Source organism: Brassica napus, chromosome C5 (genome assembly GCF_020379485.1).
Source record: "Brassica napus cultivar Da-Ae chromosome C5, Da-Ae, whole genome shotgun sequence".
Lineage (NCBI taxonomy): Eukaryota > Viridiplantae > Streptophyta > Magnoliopsida > Brassicales > Brassicaceae > Brassica > Brassica napus.
The window spans coordinates 7,699,234-7,723,601 of record NC_063448.1 but is presented as its reverse complement, the minus strand read 5'-3'; the positions used below and the strand labels follow the sequence as shown (position 1 = coordinate 7,723,601).

General features: G+C 38.5%; 5 protein-coding genes across 12 annotated transcripts; 4 read left to right on the top strand and 1 right to left on the bottom strand.

Annotated features, from left to right (window-relative positions):
• The first annotated feature begins 112 nt into the window (after positions 1-112).
• On the top strand, positions 113-1,792 carry LOC106363684. The gene is made up of 4 exons (XM_013803390.3): positions 113-256; positions 502-647; positions 760-1,288; positions 1,418-1,792. The coding sequence occupies exons 1-4, from the start codon at positions 240-242 to the stop codon at positions 1,587-1,589; spliced, it is 864 nt and encodes a 287-aa protein (XP_013658844.3). The 5' UTR covers positions 113-239; the 3' UTR covers positions 1,590-1,792.
• Positions 1,793-3,144: 1,352 nt separating this feature from the next.
• LOC106378107 (signal recognition particle 54 kDa protein 3) lies at positions 3,145-5,456 on the top strand. The gene is made up of 9 exons (XM_013818296.3): positions 3,145-3,468; positions 3,542-3,641; positions 3,716-3,869; positions 3,940-4,090; positions 4,170-4,318; positions 4,413-4,513; positions 4,624-4,781; positions 4,854-4,959; positions 5,031-5,456. Exons 1-9 carry the CDS (start codon positions 3,238-3,240, stop codon positions 5,321-5,323), a joined length of 1,443 nt encoding a protein of 480 aa, XP_013673750.1. The 5' UTR covers positions 3,145-3,237; the 3' UTR covers positions 5,324-5,456.
• Positions 5,457-8,211: 2,755 nt separating this feature from the next.
• LOC106452170 (zinc finger BED domain-containing protein DAYSLEEPER-like) lies at positions 8,212-10,789 on the top strand. Its single transcript, XM_013894209.3, has 2 exons — positions 8,212-8,365; positions 8,456-10,789. The coding sequence occupies exon 2, from the start codon at positions 8,460-8,462 to the stop codon at positions 10,641-10,643; it is 2,184 nt and encodes a 727-aa protein (XP_013749663.1). The 5' UTR covers positions 8,212-8,365; positions 8,456-8,459; the 3' UTR covers positions 10,644-10,789.
• Positions 10,790-11,133: 344 nt separating this feature from the next.
• Positions 11,134-19,848, top strand: LOC106452142 (protein REDUCED CHLOROPLAST COVERAGE 3). 3 transcript variants are annotated; one of them, XM_048758115.1, is made up of 23 exons: positions 11,134-11,370; positions 11,460-11,694; positions 11,770-11,842; positions 12,616-12,849; positions 12,924-12,988; positions 13,077-13,208; positions 13,293-13,334; positions 13,412-13,936; positions 14,312-14,466; positions 14,752-15,235; positions 15,387-15,449; positions 15,539-15,640; positions 15,773-16,090; positions 16,162-16,254; positions 16,411-16,512; positions 16,601-16,705; positions 16,895-17,028; positions 17,198-17,381; positions 17,458-17,589; positions 17,747-17,859; positions 17,942-18,023; positions 18,274-18,841; positions 18,912-19,848. In XM_048758115.1, the coding sequence occupies exons 2-23, from the start codon at positions 11,467-11,469 to the stop codon at positions 18,956-18,958; spliced, it is 3,981 nt and encodes a 1,326-aa protein (XP_048614072.1). In that variant the 5' UTR covers positions 11,134-11,370; positions 11,460-11,466; the 3' UTR covers positions 18,959-19,848. The 3 variants fall into 3 exon arrangements, with proteins under 3 accessions (XP_048614072.1, XP_013749627.1, XP_048614071.1); XM_013894173.3 differs by having other exon boundaries at positions 18,274-19,848; XM_048758114.1 differs by having other exon boundaries at positions 11,206-11,380; positions 18,274-19,848.
• A 207-nt stretch (positions 19,849-20,055) lies between these two features.
• On the bottom strand, positions 20,056-24,232 carry BNAC05G11580D (protein MLN51 homolog). 6 transcript variants are annotated; one of them, XM_022703062.2, is made up of 11 exons: positions 24,115-24,232; positions 23,577-24,012; positions 23,342-23,444; positions 23,030-23,235; positions 22,301-22,941; positions 21,972-22,074; positions 21,514-21,642; positions 21,242-21,297; positions 20,881-20,941; positions 20,506-20,648; positions 20,056-20,269 (listed from the first exon to the last, which is right to left on the bottom strand). In XM_022703062.2, exons 2-10 carry the CDS (start codon positions 23,984-23,986, stop codon positions 20,621-20,623), a joined length of 1,737 nt encoding a protein of 578 aa, XP_022558783.1. In that variant the 5' UTR covers positions 23,987-24,012; positions 24,115-24,232; the 3' UTR covers positions 20,056-20,269; positions 20,506-20,620. The 6 variants fall into 6 exon arrangements, with proteins under 6 accessions (XP_022558783.1, XP_022558784.1, XP_013749642.1 ...); XM_022703063.2 differs by having other exon boundaries at positions 23,030-23,232; positions 24,115-24,231; XM_013894188.3 differs by having other exon boundaries at positions 21,523-21,642; positions 24,115-24,230.
• Positions 24,233-24,368: the final 136 nt, after the last annotated feature.

The window sequence follows — 24,368 nt, the reverse complement described above, 5'->3', positions numbered from 1 at the left end:
ACAGCTGGGCTCGATGAGATATTTATTTACTTTCCGCAGGCACCGAACGATTTGGGATTATTAGTTTAGCGCGGGGCCCAGTATAGTTAGTGATAATATTTGGGCCTTAGCGCGCGGCCCAGTATAGTTAATTACTAAACTACCCCTTCCTCTCTCGTTTGTTCCTGTTTCTTAAACTCAAATCTCCAAGAACGAGGGAAAGAAACGAGTACCGAAGAAGCTCGAAGATAACGAGAGCCATGGAGGTGGCGCGATTGTGAGTATCTTCTCTCCGTCTCTTTCGTTTTTTAATTCTCTGTATAAGCCAGCTTCAAGGAGAGTGATTGTTCGAAACTTGGGTCGAATCGAGACTCTGTGTTTCCATGGTTTCATTCGCTTGGTGATTTAGGGTTCTCTTTATTTGGTTTCGCATTGATTAGATGTTTATAGCTACGATGAAATCATTAGGATCTTTGGATGTGATAGTTGGTGCGCTTATTGATGTGTCTTACTGCGATGTAGTGAAGAGAATGGATTTGAGGAAACCACCCACATTGCGGAATCAGTTTCATGGGATGATCTGGAGAGATACGCTGCTAGTAAAGCCGGTGGTTCTTCTGAAAGACACCACTCCTGGAGATCTCACCAGCACGACTCTTCTAGAAAAGGTTATCCGCATAAAGTTTCATTCTTTAACTAGTTTTTTAGTTAAACTTCTGATTATCGCATTGTAATGTTAGTAGCTGATGTTACAAGCATAATTATCTCTAATTGCTTTAGATGACGAATCACCTGGAGACTTGTACGAACTGTGGAGGCAAGAACAGAATATCATAGCTGCGAGACTAGACAAGGAGCTTAAATCCAGGTGGGAGCTAGATGAGCTGATTGAAGAGCAGCTGAGCAGATACCAGTCGCATTACTTCAAGTCCATGGTCTCAACGTCCTTGAAGGATGTCTCTAACCTTCTCATGCCTACGTGGATACCGCCTCATGAGCTGGCTGCTGTGTCCTGGCTTGGAGACTGGCGTCCCACTTCCATTCTTGACCTTGTTCGTATACTGGCCGCTCAAAACCCCAACTTCTCTCTCTCTGAGGCGAGTGAACGTGTGCTCTCTCAGCTTACCCGTGAGATACGTATTGAGGAGGCTGTGATCGATGAGGAGTATGCGGAAATTCAGGCCACCTGTGTTCTCCACCTCCCCTTTTCACCGCTCTGCAATGCTCAGTCGCGTGAAGAAGCTCTAGGTTCCGTGCAGGAGCTGTTTGGAAACATCAATAAAGTCATCTCAAAGGCACAACGACTCAGGTTTGCGTTTCTCTACATCACAAAGATAAGGAATGTTAGTGATGAACTAAAAACAAAAGGGATGTTATTGTCTTATAGTCCGGTTGAGTTAAGTGAAAGTTTTGAATAGCACAAACTGGTGATGTGCAGGTATAAAGTGTTGGAACTGGTGATGAAGAAGCTGCTGAATCAAACAGATACAGCCGAGTTTGTGGTCGCATTTGCAGGGATTCAAGACGCCATCCACCAGTTCGGAGAGCAGAAGAAGCTAAAAAAGCAGTACCCGACAGTTTCTTTTAAGGGATCAGGATCGTCTAGTTGAGAGCTGCGTAGGAATACATTTGAGAGCAAAACTAAAATTTGCCAGCTGCTGATTACATTCTTGGACATTCTGTCTTCTTATCAACTCATGTAGTCCATTTACAACATTATGAAACCGGAAACAACTAACAGTTTCGCTGACCATGTCTTTTTATAGTCATTGGTAAGTACTTAACTAGTAAAAGCATAAACAAAGTTAAAATCTGTTCTTGTACAAGTTCCTATTTTTGATTGTTTGTTTGTTCAAGTGTTCCTTTAAACATGCAAATTTGCGTCAACTATACGTAGAGACTAGAGTTTCATATGATTTTAAGCAGGTTAAACCAAAACATGCGATTTTTTTGAATGCATAATGACTTGTCGTTTGGAGAGGAGAAAAGCCATGGTCCATGACTAAGCTCTTCACTTTATATCGCCAAGCATACTCTCTTAATCCATGGTTTACTTTTAAATCAAACTAGACTTCGCGCGGATTAATTTTTTAGAAAATATGTTTCTATTTGTTTTTCGTGTCAGTAATAGTAGTGCTGAGCAAAATATCATAATCTGAAGAACGAACCGATCTCAATCCGAAAAAATAGTATCAAACCCGAATCAAAATTGATTAAATATCCAAACTATTCAAAATTTTATTTTCTGGAGAACCGAAATCAAATCCGATCCGAACTAAAGAATTTCGGGTATCCGAAATAGATTTATATACTTATATATTAATTATTTTTAGTTATTGTATATAAAAACACCTAGAATATATATGATACTTTTAAGCTGGTTTAAATACTTGAAAATATATACAAATAATAAATTGTAAATATCAAAAATAGTAAGAGTATACTTAAAACACCAAAAATATTTAAAATAATTATTGATTCTCTATCCAAATATATGAACTAAACTAATTTATATGTTAAGTTTAGGTATTCTGACATATATTATTTAAATTTATATTTAATATATTATTTTGTTTATAGTTTTTGAGAAATTTAAAGTATATAATGAATTTTAAAATTTTAAAAGTAATTTAAATGAGTTATCCGAACTCGAACTGAACCTGCAAAAATCCGAAGCGAACATGAACTAAAATTTAGAAATATTCAAATGGAGTTGAAATCTTTAATCCCGGAAATCCGAAACCCAAACAGACATGAACTGAACCCGATTAGGTACTAGATAGATAGTTTCTCATAATATAATAGATTTCCATTTTTTCTTATAAATATAAGTCCATTATTATTATTTTTTCTTAATATACTTTTATCTATGTTTGCAAACAAACTTTTTTTTAAAAACTGCAATCTATGTTTCCAAACAAACCTTTTTTTTTTTAAACTACAATCAATGTTTCCAAACAAATTTTTCTAAAACTGCAATCCATATTTACAAATAAACTTTTTTTAAAAAAATTGTTATCTATATTTTCAAACCAATCTAATTTGTATTTGAGTTTTAATATCATACGAAACTGTTTAAATCATGTGGCCCATTGGGCTTTTTTGCGCGCATCGGGTTTCATATATAATTATAAATTAGTAATTCTCCGTCTCTCTTATAAATACGCGAGACTCGAGCCCTGATTCCTGAAGTTTGATACTCTTCCCGGAAAATCTCTCTAATCGCTTTAGTCGTCGTTGAAAGAAAGACGAGGAAAGATGGTGTTGGCGGAGCTCGGCGGGCGTATCACACACGCTATACATCAGATGCGCAACGTGACAATAATAGATGAAAAGGCTCTGAATGAACGCTTGAACGAGATCACTCGTGCTCTTCTTCAGTCCGATGTTTCGTTTTCCCTTGTCAAGGAGATGCAGACCAATATTAAGAAGATTGTAAGCCTCCAGGATCTAGCTGCCGGCCACAACAAGCGTCGAATCATCGAGCAGGTTTGGTTTTTTAACCCTAGATTCTTCTTCAAATCGTTTCATTTTCTTGATGTTCGTCTTGTTTTTCTCTCAGGCTATCTTCGGTGAACTGTGTAAGATGCTTGATCCGGGAAAGCCTGCCTTTGCCCCCAAAAAGGCTAAACCTAGTGTAGTTATGTTTGTCGGATTACAAGGTGGGGTCTTTGTAAGATGGTGTGCTAATGCGTCGATAGATTGTATGCGTTTCTTACTATTAGTATATGTTTAGGTGCTGGAAAGACAACTACTTGTACAAAGTATGCTTATTATCACCAGAAGAAAGGGTACAAACCAGCTTTAGTGTGTGCGGATACTTTCAGGGCGGGTGCTTTTGACCAGCTGAAACAGAATGCCACTAAGGCTAACATCCCCTTTTATGGAAGGTAAGTTATGAGATCCTATTTGTGCTTTCTGGATCATAATGTGCTGATGCTGAGTTGTGGTTCTTTGCAGCTACACTGAATCAGATCCTGTGAAAATTGCTGTTGAGGGAGTTGATAGGTTCGAGAAAGAAAACTGTGATCTTATTATTGTTGATACCAGTGGTCGCCATAAACAAGAAGCTTCTCTCTTTGAAGAGATGCGTCAAGTTGCTGAAGCAACAGTATGCGCTCTTACTCTTCAAGTTCTTTATTTATTTTTTAATGATGGAAGCGCTGATGTTGGATTTTTCTACTTTTCAGAAACCGGATCTTGTAATATTTGTTATGGATAGCAGTATTGGTCAAGCTGCGTTTGATCAAGCTCAAGCATTTAAGCAAAGTGTTGCTGTGGGAGCTGTGATTATTACTAAGATGGATGGCCATGCCAAGGGTGGTGGTGCTCTTAGCGCGTAAGTATCCCCCTCCTGATATACTTCAAATGTTTGGTATGAAACTGTTTTGCTCTTTCGACAGGTGAATGTGTTCTATTTTTTATTTTGTTAGTGTTGCGGCTACAAAAAGCCCTGTGATATTCATTGGAACGGGAGAGCATATGGATCAGTTTGAAGTCTTTGACGTCAAACCATTTGTCAACCGTCTCTTAGGTAACTTTCATGTCACTGATTGAGGATTAGCAGCACTGTGAGGAGTAATCAAAGTCTCCTCATGGGTTGTTGACTCAAGAGTTTTGATAGTAATGTTTTATGTACAACAGGAATGGGTGATTTGTCTGGATTGGTAGATAAACTACAAGAGGTGGTACCTAAAGATCAACAGGCTGAATTCTTGGAAAAGATTTCCAAGGGTTACTTTTCAATGAGAATGATGTACGACCAGTACCAGAGTTTCCTGAACTCCGGGCCACTTAACCAGGTGAGTATTTCTTGTCAAATATTAGTCTGAGCTGTACGCTTGGTAACACAAAGGGAGGTCTTTGGTGTGCAGTTGTACTCAATGCTGCCTGGAGTGAGTGCCCAAATGATGCCGGAAGGAGAAAGCGAGGCTAAGATTAAGCGATACATGACAATGATGGATTCTATGACAAATGAAGGTGTGAGAACATTTCTTATTTGGTGTATAAGTCTAAGAGTAGAACTAATAACAAAAATGGTAATGTTGCAGAGCTGGATAGCTCAAACCCAAGTAAGGCCTTTAACGAGTCAAGGATAATGCGGATAGCGAGAGAGTCAGGAAAGATTGTAAGAGAAGTGATGGAGATGTTGGAAGAGTACAAGAGGATGGCAAAGACATTTAGCAACATGAAAGGACTCAAGATGCTAAAGAATGGAGATAAGAGCTCAAACAAGAGCGCTCAACAGCTGATGAGCACAGTCATGTCGCCTCAGATGCTGCAGCAGTTTGGTGGCATGAGTGGTCTGCAGAGCCTGATGAGGCAGATGGGAGCAAATATATGATCAGACAAATAGTAGTTTATTTATATCTTCCACAGCCAAAGTATTAGACATTTTTCCCTTTTCTTCTTCTAGATTTTTAAGTACAAAAATAAACCATTAATTGCCAAAAATAACAAACCATTAGAACATTATATATGCTACTGATATAATTTAATAAATAAATGTTCAAATATAACAAATCTTATTATATAAAACTTGGTTTTTCAAAGTTGCTAATTAAATTCATCGTGACACATAGCAATTATATATTTAAGATTGTGACATATGTTAATATATCTTATAATTAAAAATATATATACTAAGATATTAACAAAAACAAATTTTATTAAAAATCTTATTATATATATTATTTAATAGTAATTTTCCTTTTTAAAATACTAATCAAAAGATAATTGCAAAAGATTATTTGATAATAATTTTCCTTCTAATATTGTGACATGTGTTTAAATATATAATGATTAAAATATATATATAATAAGTTAATAAAAACGAATTTTGAAAAAACTACTTTAAAAAAATATTTAATAGTAAAAACGATTTTAAAAAATATTTAGTAGTAATTGTTTTAGAAATTTTCCTTTTTCAAAATCCTAAAAAATAGATTTGAAAACAACTTATTTAATATAAATTTTCTTTTCTAAACTTTTAATGAAAATATAATTATAAAAGATTATATTGAGCTTGGTTCTTCAAAATTGCTAATTAACATGATCGTGACACATGGTAATTGTTGGACCATGATTTGTACCAAATCACTCCCACTATAATTATATGTTATTATAGAGATTATTGTGGGACAATAATTCATCACCAAGTCTCGTGTTGTTATTAAACGTCAAAGACGAAGCCAAAAGTAAGTTAGTTACCGATCTCTCGGACTCACATGGACATAAGAAGAGGTCAAAGACTGAATTCTAGGAAGCACGTGCAACAACTTGAAACCCTTATAAAAAGACAAAGCAATTGATTTATAAGGCGATCTTCGAAGAGAGCTGACGGAGGCTCACAACCACAAATAAAACACCATCCATTACCATTATTATTAAGAGAGGAGACGTGTGCACATAGTGAATCCAGGCTCCATGCGTTAACATAGATCAATAAGACGAAGGGTTTACTACACCTCATCATACACGTTTCTCTATCACTCCAATACGTCTCCACGTTTGTTGAAGAACAAGACTTATCCTTTGTACGATGCACGATCTAATGAGATCGTAATCGACCGTCTCGAGTTCAACTCATTCCTCATTCATGAATGAGGTCTCGTTCTAAAGGAGGTAAACGACATCTCGCCCGAGATGGTAAGAGATAAAACCGACGTCTTCTGAGAACTGACGAACTCGATGTCTCTTCTGAGAACTGACGAACTCGATGTCTCTTCTGAGAACCGACAAACTCGATGTCTCTCCTGAGAACCGACGAACTTGATGTATCGATCGGGACCGGCAAACCCGACGTCTTGCTCAAGACCGATGAAACCGACATCCCTTTCGAGATGATGATAATCGAACTACGTTTAGACTTGATCGCACGACGGGTACGTAGGCAGCTCGTTCTCGAGTTCAGTCACGATCTTCTCCTTCCCGATATCTTTATGATATTCGACCTGCGAATATAGTCCATTTTCGCCGACTCATACCTGAGTATATCGTTGTGTTCTAAGGATATCGTTGCCCACATCTTTTTTCTTCTCCAGATTGAACTTCCGATCACTATCAAATTCTTAAAGTAGATTTTAGGATCTACAATAGTTATATATTTATAAATGTGATATGTGTTAAACTATATGATAATCAAAAATATATATACTTAAATAATAAAAACTTTTTTCTCAAAATTAATTATAAATATTATTTAATAATAATAATAATAATAATAATATTATTATTATTATTATTATTATTATATTTCATTATAATGTTTGTTTTAAAAGATATTAAAGATAGAGAATTATAAAAGATAAACATTAACTTTTAAGAAAAAATGTTAAACAAAAACGAATTGTAAAATCCTACAAGTACAATAAATTATTTAATAAAAACATGAAGAAAAACTAACTTTAAAATAAATAATATTACATTTTTTAAGACTTATTTAATAAAACATTAAATTAGTACATAAGAACATGTATAATGTTGTCATTGATTCGATTGGTGTATTTAACTTTCATTTCTTTTTACTTTTCATTTCTTATTTCGGACTGTGTTCAAGTTTATGTATTGTATTTTCTCTAATCCTTAGTATAAAGTTTATAACAACTCATCTACGCACCATAGTTATAAAATACAAATATTCACTTGAACTTATGTGTGAAAACGGGTTTTAATTATAAAATTAATCTCAAACAACATATGCAAAAAACAATCAAAATACTATAATATAATGATTTATTATTTATGGTTTTTATTAAATTACAACATCAAACAAAATCCGTTGCAACGCAACGGGCTCATGTCTTGTTAAACAAATAAAAAAGAGACTTGGTTGAGTATATCTATAAAAAAATTGAATGAGAAACTTTTCATAATTTAATTCCGAGATATTTGCTAAAATATGGCTGATAATGATGTTCATAATTGAGTATTGAATCTTTTCTTAAATTATTTTCCTTGATTAAGGTGTGTATCATACAGTTGACATTTTCATCTTAATAAGTTAGAAAATTATGCTGGATATATCATATACATTCTTTCTGTGGCAAGGCAATTTACTGCTTTAGCAAAATTTTGTATTTCCTTTTCTTTTTTTATTGCTTTCTTTTGTGATATAAGGCAATCAATGTACAAATAAATGGAAAGAAAGAGATAGAGGGTCCAGATTAAAGCAAAGTTCACAGATCTACGGAGGAAAATTCAAGGGATTGTAAATACTAAAAAAAAAACTGCATCTTCCTTGATTTATAATAAGTGGAAAAACAAAAAAAAGGCCGACGGAGAAAAAGCTCAAAACCCTAATCTGAGCCAACCTCCTCCAAAGCCCATTACACGCGTTTTATTCTTCCCGCCGTTGCTGCCTCTCCCTCCCTCTCTCTCTCTGCGCGTAAGTTTCCATTCAGTTTCTCTCCTCTATTGTGTAGTTGAATTGTGTTTGAATCTGCATGTATCAAACTCATGATTGATTCGATTTCAGGATAATGGATCCAAATCCTCCAGAGGTCGTTGACACCAGCGTCTCATCAGATTCACAACAACCCGCCGCCAGGAGGAGGAAGAGGAAGTCTTTGGTGTGGGATCACTTCACCACCGAGGCCACTAGCTCCGACACCACCAAAGCCTTGTGCAAGCACTGCAACAAGTCGTACGCTTACATAAACGGCGCCAAAGCTTCGGGGACTAGCCACCTTAAGCGCCACATTGAGTTGGGTATATGTTCCAAGTGCCCTAAGACCAGTCTCACCCCTCAGGGAAAGGAGGACGAGACCACCGCTTCTTCTTGTCCTCCTCCTCCCAAGAAAGGGTCTTATGCCCCTTTGGATCAAGATCACTGTAACCGTGAGATGGCGAAGATGATTATTATGCATGATTACCCTCTTCATATGGTTGAGCATTGTGGTTTCGCTGGTTTTTTAAAGGCGCTTCGTCCTCAGTATAGTATGGCGAGCTTTGATGCTATTCATGGGGGTTGTGTTAGCATGTTCTTGTCTCAAAAGGAGAAGCTTTTGGAGTTTATTGGAGAGATTCCTGGGGGAGTTAATCTTACTGTAGATGTGTGGTCGTCGAGGCAGTCAGTGGGTTATGCCTTTGTGACAGGACACTTTGTTGATAAAGACTGGAACTTGAGTAGCCGTCTGTTAAATGTTGCTGTTGTGGCTTGTCCTGATTCGGATTTCGCGTTGAACCAGCCTGTTGCTAGTTGCTTATCTGATTGGAAGCTGGAGGGGAAGATCTCTAGCCTCACTGTCAGCCAATCGTTAGTAAGCAAAACGTGCGTTGAGAGTCTGAGAGGCTTCTTGTCGTTCAGGAACCAGCATGTGTTGAACGGTCAGTTGTTGATGGGGAAATGCTACGCTCGCGTCCTGAGCAGTATGGCACAAGATGCGCTTGGAGACGAGCAGCTTCGAGCGACTATAAAGAAAGTCAGAGATAGCATCAAGTTTGTTAAGACAAACGACGATTGTGGAGACAAGTTTGATGAGCTGAAGAGACTTTTCCCGACCGATGTTCCGTACAAAGATCTTCTCTTCGACAACCAGACGAGATGGGACACGAGTTACAACATGCTGGTGGGGGCCTGTGAGCATAAGCAAGTGTTTTCTTGTTTGGAAACATGCTATCCTGATTACAAAATATCGATATCTCCTGAAGAGTGGAGAAAGGTTGAGAGCCTCTGCTCGTGCTTGAAGATTCTTTTCGAAGCGGGTAGCGTCTTGGCTAGGCCAAACCGTTTGACAGCAAATGAATTGTACGATGAGATGACAAAGCTTCAGCTGGAGCTGAGCCACGCAGCCATGGGTGACGACGTGGATGCCAGGAACACTGTGAACGCGTTGAGGGAGAAATTCGACTTGTACTGGAGAGGTTGCTTCCTGGTTTTGGCGGTTGCTGTGGTCATGGATCCTCGGTTCAAGATGAAACACATTAAGGACACGTTTACTAATGCGTATGGTGAAGATGCAGAAGACTGGATCAAGAGCGTCAGTGATGCTGTCCATGATCTGTTCCTAAACTACAGTGGACACAACCTGCTGGATGAGTATGTGGAAATAGAGGTGGCTGAAGAACCTGACTTCCAACAAGACATGCCTCAAGATGCCAACACAGGGGATGTACAATCAGTAGATGAGACAAGTCCACAAGTAGAGCAAACCATAGAGTCACGTCCAATAGCAGAGGAAGAAGAGCACGCCTCAATTACAGTAGAGCAAACTAGTGTGTGTAAGGTAGAGAAGCAGAATGTGGAAGGGGTATGTGAAGTAGTGAGTGAAGAGCACCAGCAACTTGGTGATGAATCTGAAGACCACACGTTGTTTATGGGTGACGAGCTTCTAGAGGAAGGATCTACTCTCGTCACGATTGGAGACTTTGATATTGACATGTCAGATATGAAAACGGAGATGGATCAATACCTAGATGATACTTTGGTTCTGATGTCTGATTCCTTCGACGTTCTGGGCTGGTGGAAGCTCAACAGCATCAACTACCCTATACTCTCTAAGATAGCTGTTGATCTTCTCTCCGTCCCTTTCAGCACCGTCTCACCTGACTCCGTATTCGACACAGAAGTGAAGCAGATGGACAGTTATAAGGCTTCTCTTCCTCGTGTAACCTTGGAAGCTCTCTTGTGCACCAAGGACTGGCTCAAAAACCAAACACACTGAAAAAATCTTTGAGGTTGTAACTCGGTTTTTCTTTCTTTTTTTTTAGATTTGTTTTGAAATTAGTTATAACTGAAACCATCTTGTAAGTGGAAGCAAATATATCAGTATTTGCCTTTTGATTGCATATTGGATTTGATTCGGTCTCATGAGTGACTAGTTGTGACATACATCACTGTAGTTGTATTTAAGTTCCTACGTTGTTGTCACCTGTAAGCAGAGTGTAATGAGTGGAACTCGTGTATATCTAGTGTAGACACTGAGTAGGTGGTTTAATTAAAAAAAAAGCGAATTGACTTTTGAGTGGGCAACCACTACTAAAAAAGACCGCTACAGATAGCAGTGGATTCGAACCGTTGAGTACTGAAAGGAGAAGAAAAAGTGAAAACAAACAAAACGGATTCGGACAAGAACCACTCTGTCCCCACCACTCAATAGTGACACGTGCCTGAATCTCAACCATCATTTATAGTCTCGGTAGGATTGCATGGGACTTGGATTGGTGCCTTAATTAAAACTTTAATGTGAACATCAAAACTCACATGTGGCGTCGTTTAGTATAGAGATAGAGAGATAGAGTTGGCGTTAGCGAGAAGGAGAGGCCAGTATTAGTCACATATCTCCAAAAACCAAATCAACCCTTATCCTCCCTCTTTTATATATCTTCTCTTCACCCTCTCTTATTCAAGGCTCTCTCTCTCTCTATCTCTCTCGGAATCTACGCTCCAAGGTTTGGAGCTGTGTGTATATGATTCAACTTGTTTATGAGTTTTCTTCTGGTGTTGAAATCTAATGTTATGTTTTGTGTGTTCCATGAAGGATCAAAATGGCACCGAGGTCAAGCAAAGGGAAGTCAAACAGAGGGAAAGGAGAGAAGAAGAAGAGAGAAGAGAAAGTGTTGGTGCCGAGTCTGGTTGATATCACAGTCACGACTCCTTACGAAACACAAGTGATACTCAAAGGAGTCTCTACTGACAAGATCATTGATGTGAAAAGGCTTCTGGCATCTCATGTTGACACTTGCCACCTCACCAACTATTCCCTCTCGCATCAGGTATATAATACTAAGATCATCAGTTTCCATCAAAACTAAGATTATTAACTTGGATGTGGTGAATGATTGTTGCAGGTGAAAGGGCATAGATTGAGTGATAACATCCAAGTGGTTACCCTCAAGCCTTCTGTCCTCCGTATGATTCCGGGTGAGTGGTTAATACTATACAGTATACACTAGTTTCCTTTCCTACCCCCACTACCACATATTATTATACTAGAGTACTAGATAGTGTCACTGAGATACATGTATGGGCACTAATCATTGTTTAATTATCTTTTTTTTTGTAATTGGTTGGTAGACGATATCTCATTATTTTACTCTTACTTATTTTTATATAGAGAAATACCCGAGATAGCACTAAAAAAGTTTGGTCACAAATATAGACTATAAGGATCAAAATGACCAAAATGTTTTATTAAAGAGATAAATATACATTTAAACCCTTATAGTTAATTAATCCAAACCTTAGGATTTAGAGTTAAAGAGCGTGGATTTGAGATTCGGGGTTTAAAATTTTATAAAATAAAAATAAATATTAAAAATTTGAAAATAAAAATTTTAAAAATAGTTTCAAAAAGTATTTTCGAATTACAAAAAGAAAATTTGAAAAAATAATAATAATAATTTCGAAAAACAAATTTCAAAAAAAAAAATTTATAAAAAAATTCGAATTTGAAAACATATAATCTAAAACTATAAATTTTTATTATTATTTTTTTCTATTTATTTTTTATTTTTTTATTTATTTTTATTTTATATATCTAGGATATTAGGGTCATTTTAATTATTAAATGAAACATTTTGGTCATTCTCTTTTTTTGTGCTCTATTTTTATGACCAAAACTTTGAAAATGGTAGAGAATTACCCTTTTATATATCTGCCCTTAATGTTTATATTATTTACAATTATTGCCACAGAGAACTACGTGGAGGAAAGTCAAGCTTTGACTCAGGTGCGGAGAGTCCTAGACATCGTAGCGTGCACCACCAGGTTCTCCTCCGTCTCCAAAGCTTCTTCCAACAAACTCATCGCCGTCGGAAATGGCAATCCGGCAGCGGAGGGACTGGACATGGTCGCTATCCACCCGACGCCCAAGCTCTCTCAATTTTACGAGTTTTTCTCCATTCCCAACGTCTCTCCTCCGATTCTTCGTAAGTTTTGTATTGTTGATTGCTCTCTGCATAGTTAGTTATCGCAGTTACGTTCTCTGACGGAGTCGTTGCAGAGTTGAAGAAAGTGGATGGTGAAGAAGCTGGAGAGAGGCGTGATGGTGACTATTTTGAACTTAAGGTGCGATTACCACTCTGATGATGTTGATTTGAAGCGAAGCTCTGTTATCTAAGACCTTGATAGTTGATGTAAGTTGTTTTCGTTTCAGGTCAAGATATGCAATGGGAAGGTTATACATGTGGTTGCATCGGTTAAAGGTTTCTTTGCCGTTGGGAAGCAGCTCTCTCATACCCATTCCATTGTTGATTTGCTTCAGAATGTCAGCAATGCTTTTGCCAAGGTCGTTTATTTTCGCCTCTTTGTTTTTGGTTTTATTCATGTGACTCAAAGGGACTAACTTGTAGTGTGTTTGGAAATGATGCAGGCTTATGAGTCACTGATGAAAGCTTTCACTGACCGGAATAAGGTGAAGTTTCTGTTTCATCCTGCTACTAATGGATTATTTTCAAGCCCAATAATATTAACTCTTCACTCGTTTTTCAGTTTGGCAACCTTCCGTATGGGTTACGCACAAACACGTGGCTTGTACCCCCTTCTGAGTCTTTATCAACCTTCTCCCCTTTACCAACAGAGGATGAAAACTGGGGAGGGAACGGTGGAGGCCAGGGGAGGAATGGTGAACATGATCTTCGTCCCTGGGCGGCTGAGTTTTCTGTGTTAGCTACGCTTCCTTGCAAGACTGAGGAGGAGAGGGTTATTCGTGATAAGAAGGCTTTTCTGCTTCATAACCTGTTTGTTGATGCCTCTGTTCGAAGAGCTGTTAGAGCCATTTCCGACGTGATTGGTACTAATCAACGCACAAGTGGAACTAGTGACTTCCCTGCAGGCTCCATCCTTCTTGAAGATCGGGTTGGAGATTTGTCTATTATTGTAAAACGTGATGTTGCCGGCCTTGACCAGAATCCTAAAGGTGCATTTCAAAATGAAGCATTTCCTTTGTCATCCAAGGAACTTAGTGAAAGGAATCTGCTAAAAGGGATAACAGCTGATGAGAGTGTCATTGTTCACGTAAGTTATTTCTCTTCCTTTTCTCAATTAACTACATGCAAATGGTATAGGACTTTGCTATCTATTTTTTTTACACCCATCTTTTGAGCTCCATTGCCATTTTTAAAGTAATTATGTTATCAAAGGCCTTTAGTGAAACTTATTGTTTCTATGTTCTTGCATTCACCACCAACAGTTTGTTTCTGTCAATCAGCATTTTGCTTCGATGCTAAGTGTGACTGTTTGTGCACTACAAGATTTTGTTATGATTACTATTATATCAAGCAACAGTTTTCTTAGATGACGAATTAGAGTGGAACTATAACCATTCACAAAAGATATACTTTTCATGTATCTCATTGTAGAGATTGTATTAATGAAGAATTTTTTTTCCAGGATATTTGGGCTTTAAGCACAGTTATTGTAAAGCACTGTGGATATACAGCGGTGGTAAATGTCAAGGGCGAAACTAAGAAGGGAATGGCTGGTTTACGTGATATTGTGATCGATGACTTACCGGATGGAGGAGCTAATGCTCTTAACCTTAACAGGTATGTGCACCCAAGTAGATTTCTAAGTTTATACTTATTTTATCACATTGTGCATGTTCGTACACCATTTTCTATCTTGTTGTTGGCCTCTCTTCTTCCATACTTGTTGAGTATTAATTTTCCAATTAATTTATCTGTGACATCGCCGTGTTGTGTGAACTAGGAATAGACAGTTAAATAATAGGCTTTCTTACATTTCCATCCATTGCAAAAAAAAAAACAATTAAAATATGTCAACATCTAACTTCTTGTTGTTTTCCACCTTTGTTGATAACTTCATTGCAGCTTAAGGGTTCAGCTTCACAGGTCCCATAGTGTCGGAAAATCTGGAGGGAACCAGCCTCCACAGTTTGATTTGGATGATTTAGAGTCTTTTAGATGTTTGGTACATGAACTAGTTAAAAATAACCTAACGAAGTTAGAAGAAGAAAGGGAATCTTCCGAAAGGTCCATCAGATGGGAGCTCGGTTCTTGCTGGGTTCAGCATCTACAAAAGAAAGAAACAGTAACGGAAGATCTCTGTGGGAAGCCTGCAATGAATGGTGAGACTGACCTTTCAGTCAAAGGTTTGGGGAAACAATTTAAAGTTCTAAAGATGAAAAATAAGAAATCAGAAAATACAAGTACCGTGAAGGGAAAGGAAGAAAATATCAGTCTACGCGAGTTAGATGGGGAGGCTGATCAACACTTTGAGGCTGAACTGAAGGAACTGGTTTCTGAAGAAGCTTTCTCTCGCCTAAAAGAAAGTGGAACTGGTCTCCATTTAAAGGTATCTTTCTTTGCGCCTTTTAACCAGGAGAGAGCATAAGTTCATTATGAAATCTATTTTCTGCCTTCTCTGTTTTGTTTATGTATGCTTACTGTATTTTTATTATCATATTGGAGACTGTGGTGCTTACTCAGTTGTTGTTGTGATACAGTCAAAAGAAGAGCTTACCAAGATGGTATATGGATACTATGATGAAATTGCTTTGCCAAGGCTGGTATGTGTTAAGCTAGATAACGAATATTAATATCTGAAATTATCTATAACCAAATGCTATATTAAGGAATCTTTGTTATGGTTTATTAGGTAGCAGATTTTGGATCCCTGGAGCTTTCTCCAGTTGATGGCCGCACAATGACAGACTTCATGCATATTAGAGGACTCCAAATGCGTTCTCTAGGACATGTGGTAAGAATCATTTACCTCGTCAATAGTGCATTTCCTGTTGCCAAGTTATTCGATCTAAAAGGGAATTTGTTGAGCTTAGAATTAGTGATGGTAGAAAGTTGATAATGAGTATTCACTATTCCTATGAATCAGGCTAAACTTGCTGAGGACCTTCCTCACATACAGTCCCTCTGTATTCATGAGATGATTACGAGAACTTTCAAGCATCTTCTTAGGGCGGTTATTGCATCTATCAATAAGATGGCAGAGCTACCTGGGGCTATAGCTGCGTCATTAAATTTCATGCTTGGCCTCCATGGGTTGGAAGGGAGTGATGGAATCTCCAGTGAAGAGTCTTGTCTCAGATTACAGTGGCTACAGAAATTTCTCTCCACTAGATTTGGTTGGATACAGAAAGATGAGTTCAAGCATTTGAATAAAGTTTCCATTCTCCGAGGACTTTGCCAGAAGGTAATGTATCTCAGTGTTAATGTGTTTGCTGCTTCAATAAGAATAATAGTTCTCTACTCATGCTTTTACAGGTTGGGTTAGAACTAATTCCAAGAGATTATGACTTCGATTCTCCAAATCCCTTTAAGAGCTCTGATGTTTTTGGCTTGATACCTGTGTGCAAGGTTGGTTTCTTTCTCCCCACGATCCAATATTAGCTTGACTAAAAGCGAGTAGATCAAACTCTCTCTTTTTTTATCTACGGCTGGTTGAATCTTGGTCCGTCAAACATGGTTCAAATGCTAGACACTAATCTTTAAGATATATGTTCGATTGAACAGCATGTGCTATGCGTTTCATCTGACGGAAGGACACTCTTGGAGTCATCAAAACTTGCTCTTGACAAAGGAAAACTAGATGATGCTGTCAACCATGGAACAAAGGTACCAATTGATTTGGTAGCAACGACATTTTCATGTTATAACCATCTGATTTGTTATCCAAAAGATGATGACTTCTTGCATTTTCTAGGCATTAGCCAAGATGATTGCTGTCTGTGGACCTTATCATAAAAATACTGCTTGTGCGTACAGCCTTCTAGCCGTTGTACTGTACCACACTGGCGATTTTAACCAGGTAACATCAGTTCTCATCTTCTTCCCTAATAGCACATTTGATTATCAGTTCAAGTAGCAGATAGAGAGTTTTTGTCGAGCTTGATGTTTTGTTTGTAGGCACTGATATAACTTTTTCCAATTATAAACAAAAGAGAAAACCAATGAGAGGCACTGTTAACTTTGATGTTTTTTTTCCTCTCTTGATCAGGCAACTATATATCAACAGAAGGCTCTGGATATAAATGAAAAAGAACTTGGTCTCGACCATCCCGACACTATGAAAAGCTATGGGGATCTTTCTGTATTTTATTATCGCCTTCAGCACATTGAGTTGGCACTGAAGTAAGCGGTGCATGATGATCTCTTATAGTTAATATAGTCACTACTGATCGAACACTACTTTGCTTTTCCATCACCTAGTCTTATGATCCAACCTTTCCTCTGATTGGCTCTTTTTAAATGTTATCTGCCATCTTTCTAACCCTTTTTTTTATCTGTCATCTGTTTACAGATATGTGAACCGTGCTTTGTTTCTTCTTCATTTCACTTGTGGGCTATCTCACCCGAATACTGCTGCCACATATATTAATGTGGCTATGATGGAGGAAGGAGTAGGGAACGTTCATCTAGCTCTAAGATACCTACATGAAGCTCTAAAGTGCAATAAACGATTGCTAGGAGCTGACCATATTCAGGTTCGTCACGTATCTATCTTTCCCTTGTTTGCGCCCATTCTTTAACTAACCATTGCTTTAATGTTTACTTTTACAGACAGCAGCAAGCTATCATGCAATAGCTGTGGCTCTCTCTCTCATGGAAGCATATTCATTGAGTGTGCATCATGAACAGACTACACTTCAGATACTTACAAAAACACTTGGATCAGATGACCTTCGTACACAGGTGACAAACAAATCTCCTAGATTTCTGTCATAAACAATTTTTCTTTTGTCACATTGAGGATTAGGAATCATGCAATCTCATCTGGATATTATATTTTTACTAGCGAAGTAAAAAAGTGAATGGTTTTGAACTCAAATTTCTTTTGGTCTCTTCACAGGATGCTGCTGCATGGCTTGAATATTTTGAATCAAGGGCCATAGAGCAGCAGGAAGCAGCTCGAAATGGAATCCCAAAGCCTGATGCTTCCATTGCGAGCAAAGGCCACCTTAGGTACAAAATTGGAAACTCCCAGAACACATAAAAGGATATGGTAATTAATTTCATTGGCACCAAAGTCCGACCTTTCTTGCAGTGTAGAAGATCTTATGGACTATATAAGTTCTGATCCAGACAATAAAGGAAGTGTTGTTCACAGAAAACTGCGGCGTCTCACTGTAATTCCTGAACTTTTGTTATCCTTGTTTTTCTCAGGTCACTCATTCTGAAATTGGATGATCAAAACAATAACCAGATTAAAACCCTTTAATTGTTTAGAACTTTGCTTGAAGAGCTTGAATTCAAACTTTGCTGCTTCTCTAATTATACCATTCCCACGCTAGAAGTTAATGGAAAAAACATACTGAAACAAAAAGAACGAGATGGATTTCATGTCAAAGGTGTGTGACATTACTTCTATTTCGGCAGGTTTCACCGGTCAGTGATAGTGGTGCATCAGCTGATGATGCTACCCACTCCGTTGCTTCACAGCATGGCATGGCTACATTGAACGACGTGGTAGAAACAAATGTCACTGAGAGTAAGAACGAAGTAAATGATCCTAATGCCGTTGTGGATGAGGTCGAAATAGAGACGGGTGATACTTTAGTACACAGGCTAAATGTAGACAACCAAACTGTGGAAGAGTCAGCTTTAGGTGAGGGCTGGCAAGAGGCTTACCCAAAGGGGAGATCCGGAAATGGTGCTAGAAAGAAATTTAGACAAAGGCAGCCTTATCAGAGAGTGTCGCTTAATAGAAATCTCAATGGAAGACAGGATGTTCATCAACATTATATAGCTTCTCCCTTGCAGAAAACGACTCCAAGACCCTCACTCTCTAAGCCATCATCTCTTAGGGCTCTGAAGAATGGAGAGATAGATGTCAGTAAAAAAACAATTAAGCCACAAATAAAGTCTCCTGGTTATGCTGCGGCGACCAGTACTACTTTGGCTTCAAAGTCACTCTCATACAAAGAGGTTGCTTTGGCACCACCAGGTACAGTTCTGAAGCCGATGTTAGAAAAATTAGAACTGAATTTGGAAAGAACTGAAACTCAGATATACAGGATCTCAAGTTCATCAACCGGAGAAGAAAGCAAGTCTGATGCTGTAATGTCGGATTTGCCAACGGAAGGCACAGAGCTCCCCTGTGAAAAAGAAGAATCAGAAGAAAGTGTTGAGTCAGTAGAAAATCTAACGTCAGAGCCTGAAGAGGATTTAGTGTCCTGTCGTGAGCAAAAGGCTTCTGATATCAGCAGGAGAAAGCTGTCTGCCGCCGCAGAGCCGTACAATCCTGGAGGTTTCTTGGTTACTGATCCGCATAGTCTGGCTGCAGAGCCTATTTCCGGAACTGGAATTCATTCACCACCATATTACGGTGCTAATTACCCAAATGGAAATGGAATGCCAAAAACCATGAATCCGGATGCACCAGAGTTCGTTCCGAGGAGATCCGTGATGAAAAGCTCTCTACATGAAGGTGGAGATGCAAGTGTATCCGTTGACTCCAGCAGTGGCCTAGAGGCTGAGAAAAACGCAGCTGCGTTGAAGAAGGAAGAGCTGGCGAGGCAGATACTACTTAGCTTCATCGTAAGTTCATCCCAGAAGGAGGTTGTAGCATCTAAGAAGAAAGAAAACAAGCCTAAAGATGACTTGGCAGATACCTCTGCAAAGGATAGTACAGTAACAGAGATAGTTTACAGAAGAGAAGAGGACAGTGGAGTGAAGGAAAATGAGACGGATGGAGGTGAAGGGTTTGTCATTGTTGCGAAGAAGAGGAGGAAGAAGCGACTTACCAACGATGCAGCTGGGATTTACCATCAACCGTCGTCCGTTTGTGCATGATCTGATAAGTGGATTTGATCAAAATAAAGCTTCTTTGTTAAGCAGAGTATACTCATCTCATTTGGCTTATTGCATTTCTTTTCGGGTTTGGGTGGTTCTGTTCTTATGTATGATACACGTTAGACCTGTTGGTGCTGCAAAAATTTCGTACATTTTCCCTTCGTCTTGTTTCGGAGTTCGCGGAATCATTTTATACATCCGCTTATGAGTGATCAATCTGGCTTATTTACAGACAAGCAAGCCATCCAAGCCCGAACAGTGCGAGGCAGACTTGGATCACCAACACAGGCGATAAAATAGTCCCAACGTTTCAGTAACGCGACCCAGTTTTACCGCAATGGAGAAAAGAAAAAATTGCAATAACGATTGCTAAAATGTAGCTGGCATTCATTCACACACGTCTCAACCATTAACCATTTCTTGTTGATAACATAGTTTGTTTAGAAACTGAAAAGTAAACACATCACCAAACCAGAAGAAAGTCGTCAACCTTATATAATAAACAGAAATGATTACATAGGAAATAAATAGAAAGAAGAAACACCAAACAGGCTGGCCAAGGCTTGAGACAACGACTTCCCTGAAAATAGCATCAAATAGTATGATTACTAAACAAGCAGATGATCGAAGTTACGAAATAACACATGCATACATAACATACCCATACCACTTCATTTCTATTTGCTAGTGGTAGTCTAGTAGTATTGTCTTTTATTCTAACACTCCATAATAAAATTGCAGCAACCACACAACATTCATTCCCCGCTAGTCTATTACCAATCCCCCGTACTTAAAATATAGCTTTGAATCAGTTACCTAAGAAATGCAGGAACAATTGCGGCCAAAGTGAGAAGAAAAGAAGCTTGGAGAAGCGCCAGGGCCCTGCGCCAAGGAGTCCCTAACACATCTTCTTAGTTTTACACAAATGTAATCACTTGCTTAAGCTCATCTCCGAGTACCTGCATAAACACCAACGACAACTCAAGTAACCTCTTGTTTTTGATCGGATCATATTCCACATAACATATTCTACATGAATCCTACAAAAGTATTCGACCATATGTATTTTAGTGCAGTGAGCCAGTTACTGCAAGTCTAATCTGTAGACATAATGCATAGTGGGCCCTAATAAATGGTTCAATATTAACTGGTGATGGATTTCAAAGAATAGGTCTAACTTCAAAAACTCACCTACGAGGTTGCTTGCTTGGGTTGTTGTTCTGCCGTTTTGAAACCCCACTCTCTGTAACCTCTGCATAGAAGGAAAATAGCTGAACTTAAGACTCATCCCAACAATCAATCTTCATATTAGCCGATGAATCTCTCTTTAATTGGCTATTTCGTGACTAACAGACAACTACTTTTGAAGACAGTACCTGTTGAAATAAAATTTATCACATATATTTTTCTGTACTACTTTATCTATCACATATGCTCTCATTATTCAATTATTTCCTTAATGCAAGAAATAGTCCAATGTCTTTGTTAATTCCAAATAAAAAGCCAATTAATGCAATTCATCCCCTTAACCCAGTATTGCAAGATGACTAACCAGGACTCTCCACGGGATTCTCCAGATCATTAAGGTTATTCGTGCTATTCCCTTTGCTGCAGTATTGGTAATTTAATTCAGTAAGCCAAAAATGCGTGCTTTGAAATATAAATATGGGATATAACATGTGCCAAGCATATGCGATATGTTAAATAAGAGAAACAATGAAAATTTACAAATTTCACTTGATTTTTTTTGTTATTTAAAGCTCTAAACAATCCACATGGTTTGCACTAAAAATTTCTAAAACAAGTAACGACAATGCAGATTACTCTTTAAACCTGGATGATCTGGCAGAGGAAGGTAACCCTGGCTTGTGTGCTTGGTAAGAACCATCAATAGTAGTATATGGCGGACTGTATGAAGCTCCTAAAGCTCCTGGGCCAGTCAAAACTGGCATCCTGGCAATCAGACACAAAATCTCAACAGGAAGCAGTAGAAAGAACAGATCAGGAACTAGAGATAGATTGAGCACTCAGGACACACGAACAGCATAGTATTCAAAATGAAAGCAAACATACTAATAAAATTACGTCTTCGTAGGTTAAGTTTTTCCAGCATGCAGACTAGAACAATGGTGATCAAATGGGACATTATACAAACCACGAAAAACACTGGCAATTCAACTAACATTCTGCACAACATCTAATTCTTTGAAATGCTTACAACCGAGAACTTCTGAAAACTAGCATCCAAAAAGTTCAACTAGAAGAAGAAGGAATAAGCATACCAAGTCATCTCCGGGTTTCCAACACCATTTTCAGGCTGGTAATATCCTGGAAAAGCCATTCCAAAAGTTGGAACCCCACCATGTTGACCACCGAATTGCATAACTGCATTTGCAATTAATCATGATAGACAATAATTTAAAAACCAGCCAGATACGGAAAAATAGCAGTACGCAGATACAATAATCTGACAAATACTTTTCATGGACAAGGCAATCAAGCGTTCAGCATCAACAGCTTTCAATTTTAACAGATTCATGGTTTTATTCTTAAGAAATTCTTTTCAAATGGTCCATTGCAGAGAGAAAAGTGTCTTCCAAAAAACACTTACCAGGCAGAAAAGCTGGGAAATTAGAATTGTCACCAGACGGGAGACTTTCTGCACGCCCCATCACATGAGATCCACTATACATCAAAGAGCCGCTTCCACTAGGTTGGAGAGTCCCTTTACCCTTACCAAATGACGCACCTGTTTCCGACGCAGATTCTATTTCGCCAGGAGGATAACGATTTTTTGATGAGCTAGTGTTCTGGGTAGAGGATCTAGTATAGCTTTGGCCAGTGCCTTTTGAATCTCCATTGAGTTGCATGTTGTCACCTTGACTATGAGATTGGGGGTAAAACACGTTCCCAGCAGCAGGAGCACCTCTACCTTGACTCGTGGACCGAACATTCCGGGCTGTATTAACAGGAAGATAAACAGATCTTGTATTCCTGTACTTCTTCCCAGAGGAAGTGGCACTTTCATTCGTGTGGAGTTTTTCCATACCAACTTGTATACCATGTGCCACATTACTCGAGGACACCGAAGGATAAAAAGGAGGAGAAGCCGAACTAAGACTTGAAGCAACTACATTCTTTTTGGTATGGGCATATTCATTCCCAGTTTTAGCAGGTGCAGATGGTGAACGCTGTGAATCGTGGTGTGTCCCTTTCTCATGCCAATGTTGTGAGCCTCGAGAATTTCGTAACCTACAGATCCAGTACACAACAAGTACATCGTATGAGAGAAAAAAAAAATCTTCACTCAGCTAATAGAAAAGAAAAAGTAAAAACTCACTGTTTTTTCTGCACGGAATGTGCTTGATTGCCTTTGCTAAGGGGAGTCTCATCTTTTCTGGACTCTCCCTCTCGTGTGGCAGCTTTAGGAACAAAAATTTGCTGTCCATTGCTGGATGATGCGTTAGAGCTTCTCCCTCTAATGTTTCCACGCCCTTGTCCCCTACCTCGACCGCGACCTCTGTGTCGGCCTCTTGAAGCCTTCTGCTGATTTTTACACAGTGCAACAAGTCAATTATACACAAAAATATATACTTTTAGAGATAGACGGATCTAAAAGAAGAATTTCAAAAAAAAAAAAAAGAAGTTGTACATCATAATGTTGTTCCTGAGTAGTATTCATCTCTTCATACTTGTCATGTCCCCATTTTCTTTCATCTCCAGATCCCCACGGTTTCCTTCCACCCCGCCCTCGCCTATGTAAGCCAAAATAAGGAGTAATATCAATCGACAGATAGAAGGTTAGCAGGAAAAACTCCACCTTTCAGTCTATAATCGCTCCAATAAAATCAATTGCAATTGAGAAAGATTGTGAAGAAAGAGTGTACCTGCTTCGTCCAGCAGAGAGTTCCTGGAACCTGTCATCGTGCATATAAAAAGCTCCACCTGTGGGCACTGCAGCCGATTGCTTCTCCTTCTCTTCCTCTCCATCTACATTACCAGCAGCATCTTCCACTATCTTACTCCTCTTGTCATCATCCAAATACTCATCGCCTTCCCCCTCGTAGCTCTCCTCTCCATCTTCACTCTTGTTTTCGTCATTATCATACTTCACAGCACCATCCTGTTCATCAGATTGCTCCGAATCGGAATCGATCTCAGCCCTAAGATTTTTAACCCCTTCGTCATCGGTGGTCTCTTCGTCGTCACTAGCTTCTCTCCTCCTCGCCGCCAAGGAGCGCTTCAGCTCCTCGGGATCACTCTCGTACTCCGGTTCTCCCGCATCAGCTTGCGCCATAACTCTCTCTCTCTCTCTCTAGAAACCTGAAAAGGAGAGAGGAATCGTGAATCGAAACCATAGATGAAGAAACCTCGTCGAGTAATTGAAGAATCCAAGGAAGGAACAAAACCTAAACCCTAGTTTACCTGCAGAGAGGCGTTTCGTTTCTTCTGCGATTTATCGAATGGAGTGGAAGAGACTTTGACTTTTTTTATATGAATAGATTAATAGTGGAAGCAGGAGGAGTCTTATCCAAATTAAAAAATAAATTCGACTTTTTGTTAATTTCTCTTCTTTTTTTTTTTCGAAAAAAATTTAAATTTATTCATCTTATGTTTCTTTAATAAACGGAAAATTCAAACTTTACTCCTGTACTTATTCTCTTCCAAAACAAGCCTTC

Coding starts and splice junctions, on each gene's coding strand:
- LOC106363684 (XM_013803390.3), top strand. Junction 648..759: donor GCACGACTCTTCTAGAAAAG/GTTATCCGCATA, acceptor TAATTGCTTTAG/ATGACGAATCACCTGGAGAC. Junction 1,289..1,417: donor TCAAAGGCACAACGACTCAG/GTTTGCGTTTCT, acceptor GGTGATGTGCAG/GTATAAAGTGTTGGAACTGG.
- LOC106378107 (XM_013818296.3), top strand. CDS start 3,238: ATGGTGTTGGCGGAGCTCGGCGGGCGTATCACACACGCTATACATCAG. Junction 3,469..3,541: donor AGCGTCGAATCATCGAGCAG/GTTTGGTTTTTT, acceptor TTTTTCTCTCAG/GCTATCTTCGGTGAACTGTG. Junction 4,782..4,853: donor ACTCCGGGCCACTTAACCAG/GTGAGTATTTCT, acceptor TTTGGTGTGCAG/TTGTACTCAATGCTGCCTGG.
- LOC106452170 (XM_013894209.3), top strand. CDS start 8,460: ATGGATCCAAATCCTCCAGAGGTCGTTGACACCAGCGTCTCATCAGAT.
- LOC106452142 (XM_013894173.3), top strand. CDS start 11,467: ATGGCACCGAGGTCAAGCAAAGGGAAGTCAAACAGAGGGAAAGGAGAG. Junction 16,091..16,161: donor TCCGAGGACTTTGCCAGAAG/GTAATGTATCTC, acceptor ATGCTTTTACAG/GTTGGGTTAGAACTAATTCC. Junction 16,706..16,894: donor ACACTGGCGATTTTAACCAG/GTAACATCAGTT, acceptor TCTCTTGATCAG/GCAACTATATATCAACAGAA.
- BNAC05G11580D (XM_022703062.2), bottom strand. CDS start 23,986: ATGGCGCAAGCTGATGCGGGAGAACCGGAGTACGAGAGTGATCCCGAG. Junction 22,942..23,029: donor CATTCCGTGCAGAAAAAACA/GTGAGTTTTTAC, acceptor CTGGATCTGTAG/GTTACGAAATTCTCGAGGCT. Junction 22,075..22,300: donor TTTCCCAGCTTTTCTGCCTG/GTAAGTGTTTTT, acceptor TTGCAAATGCAG/TTATGCAATTCGGTGGTCAA.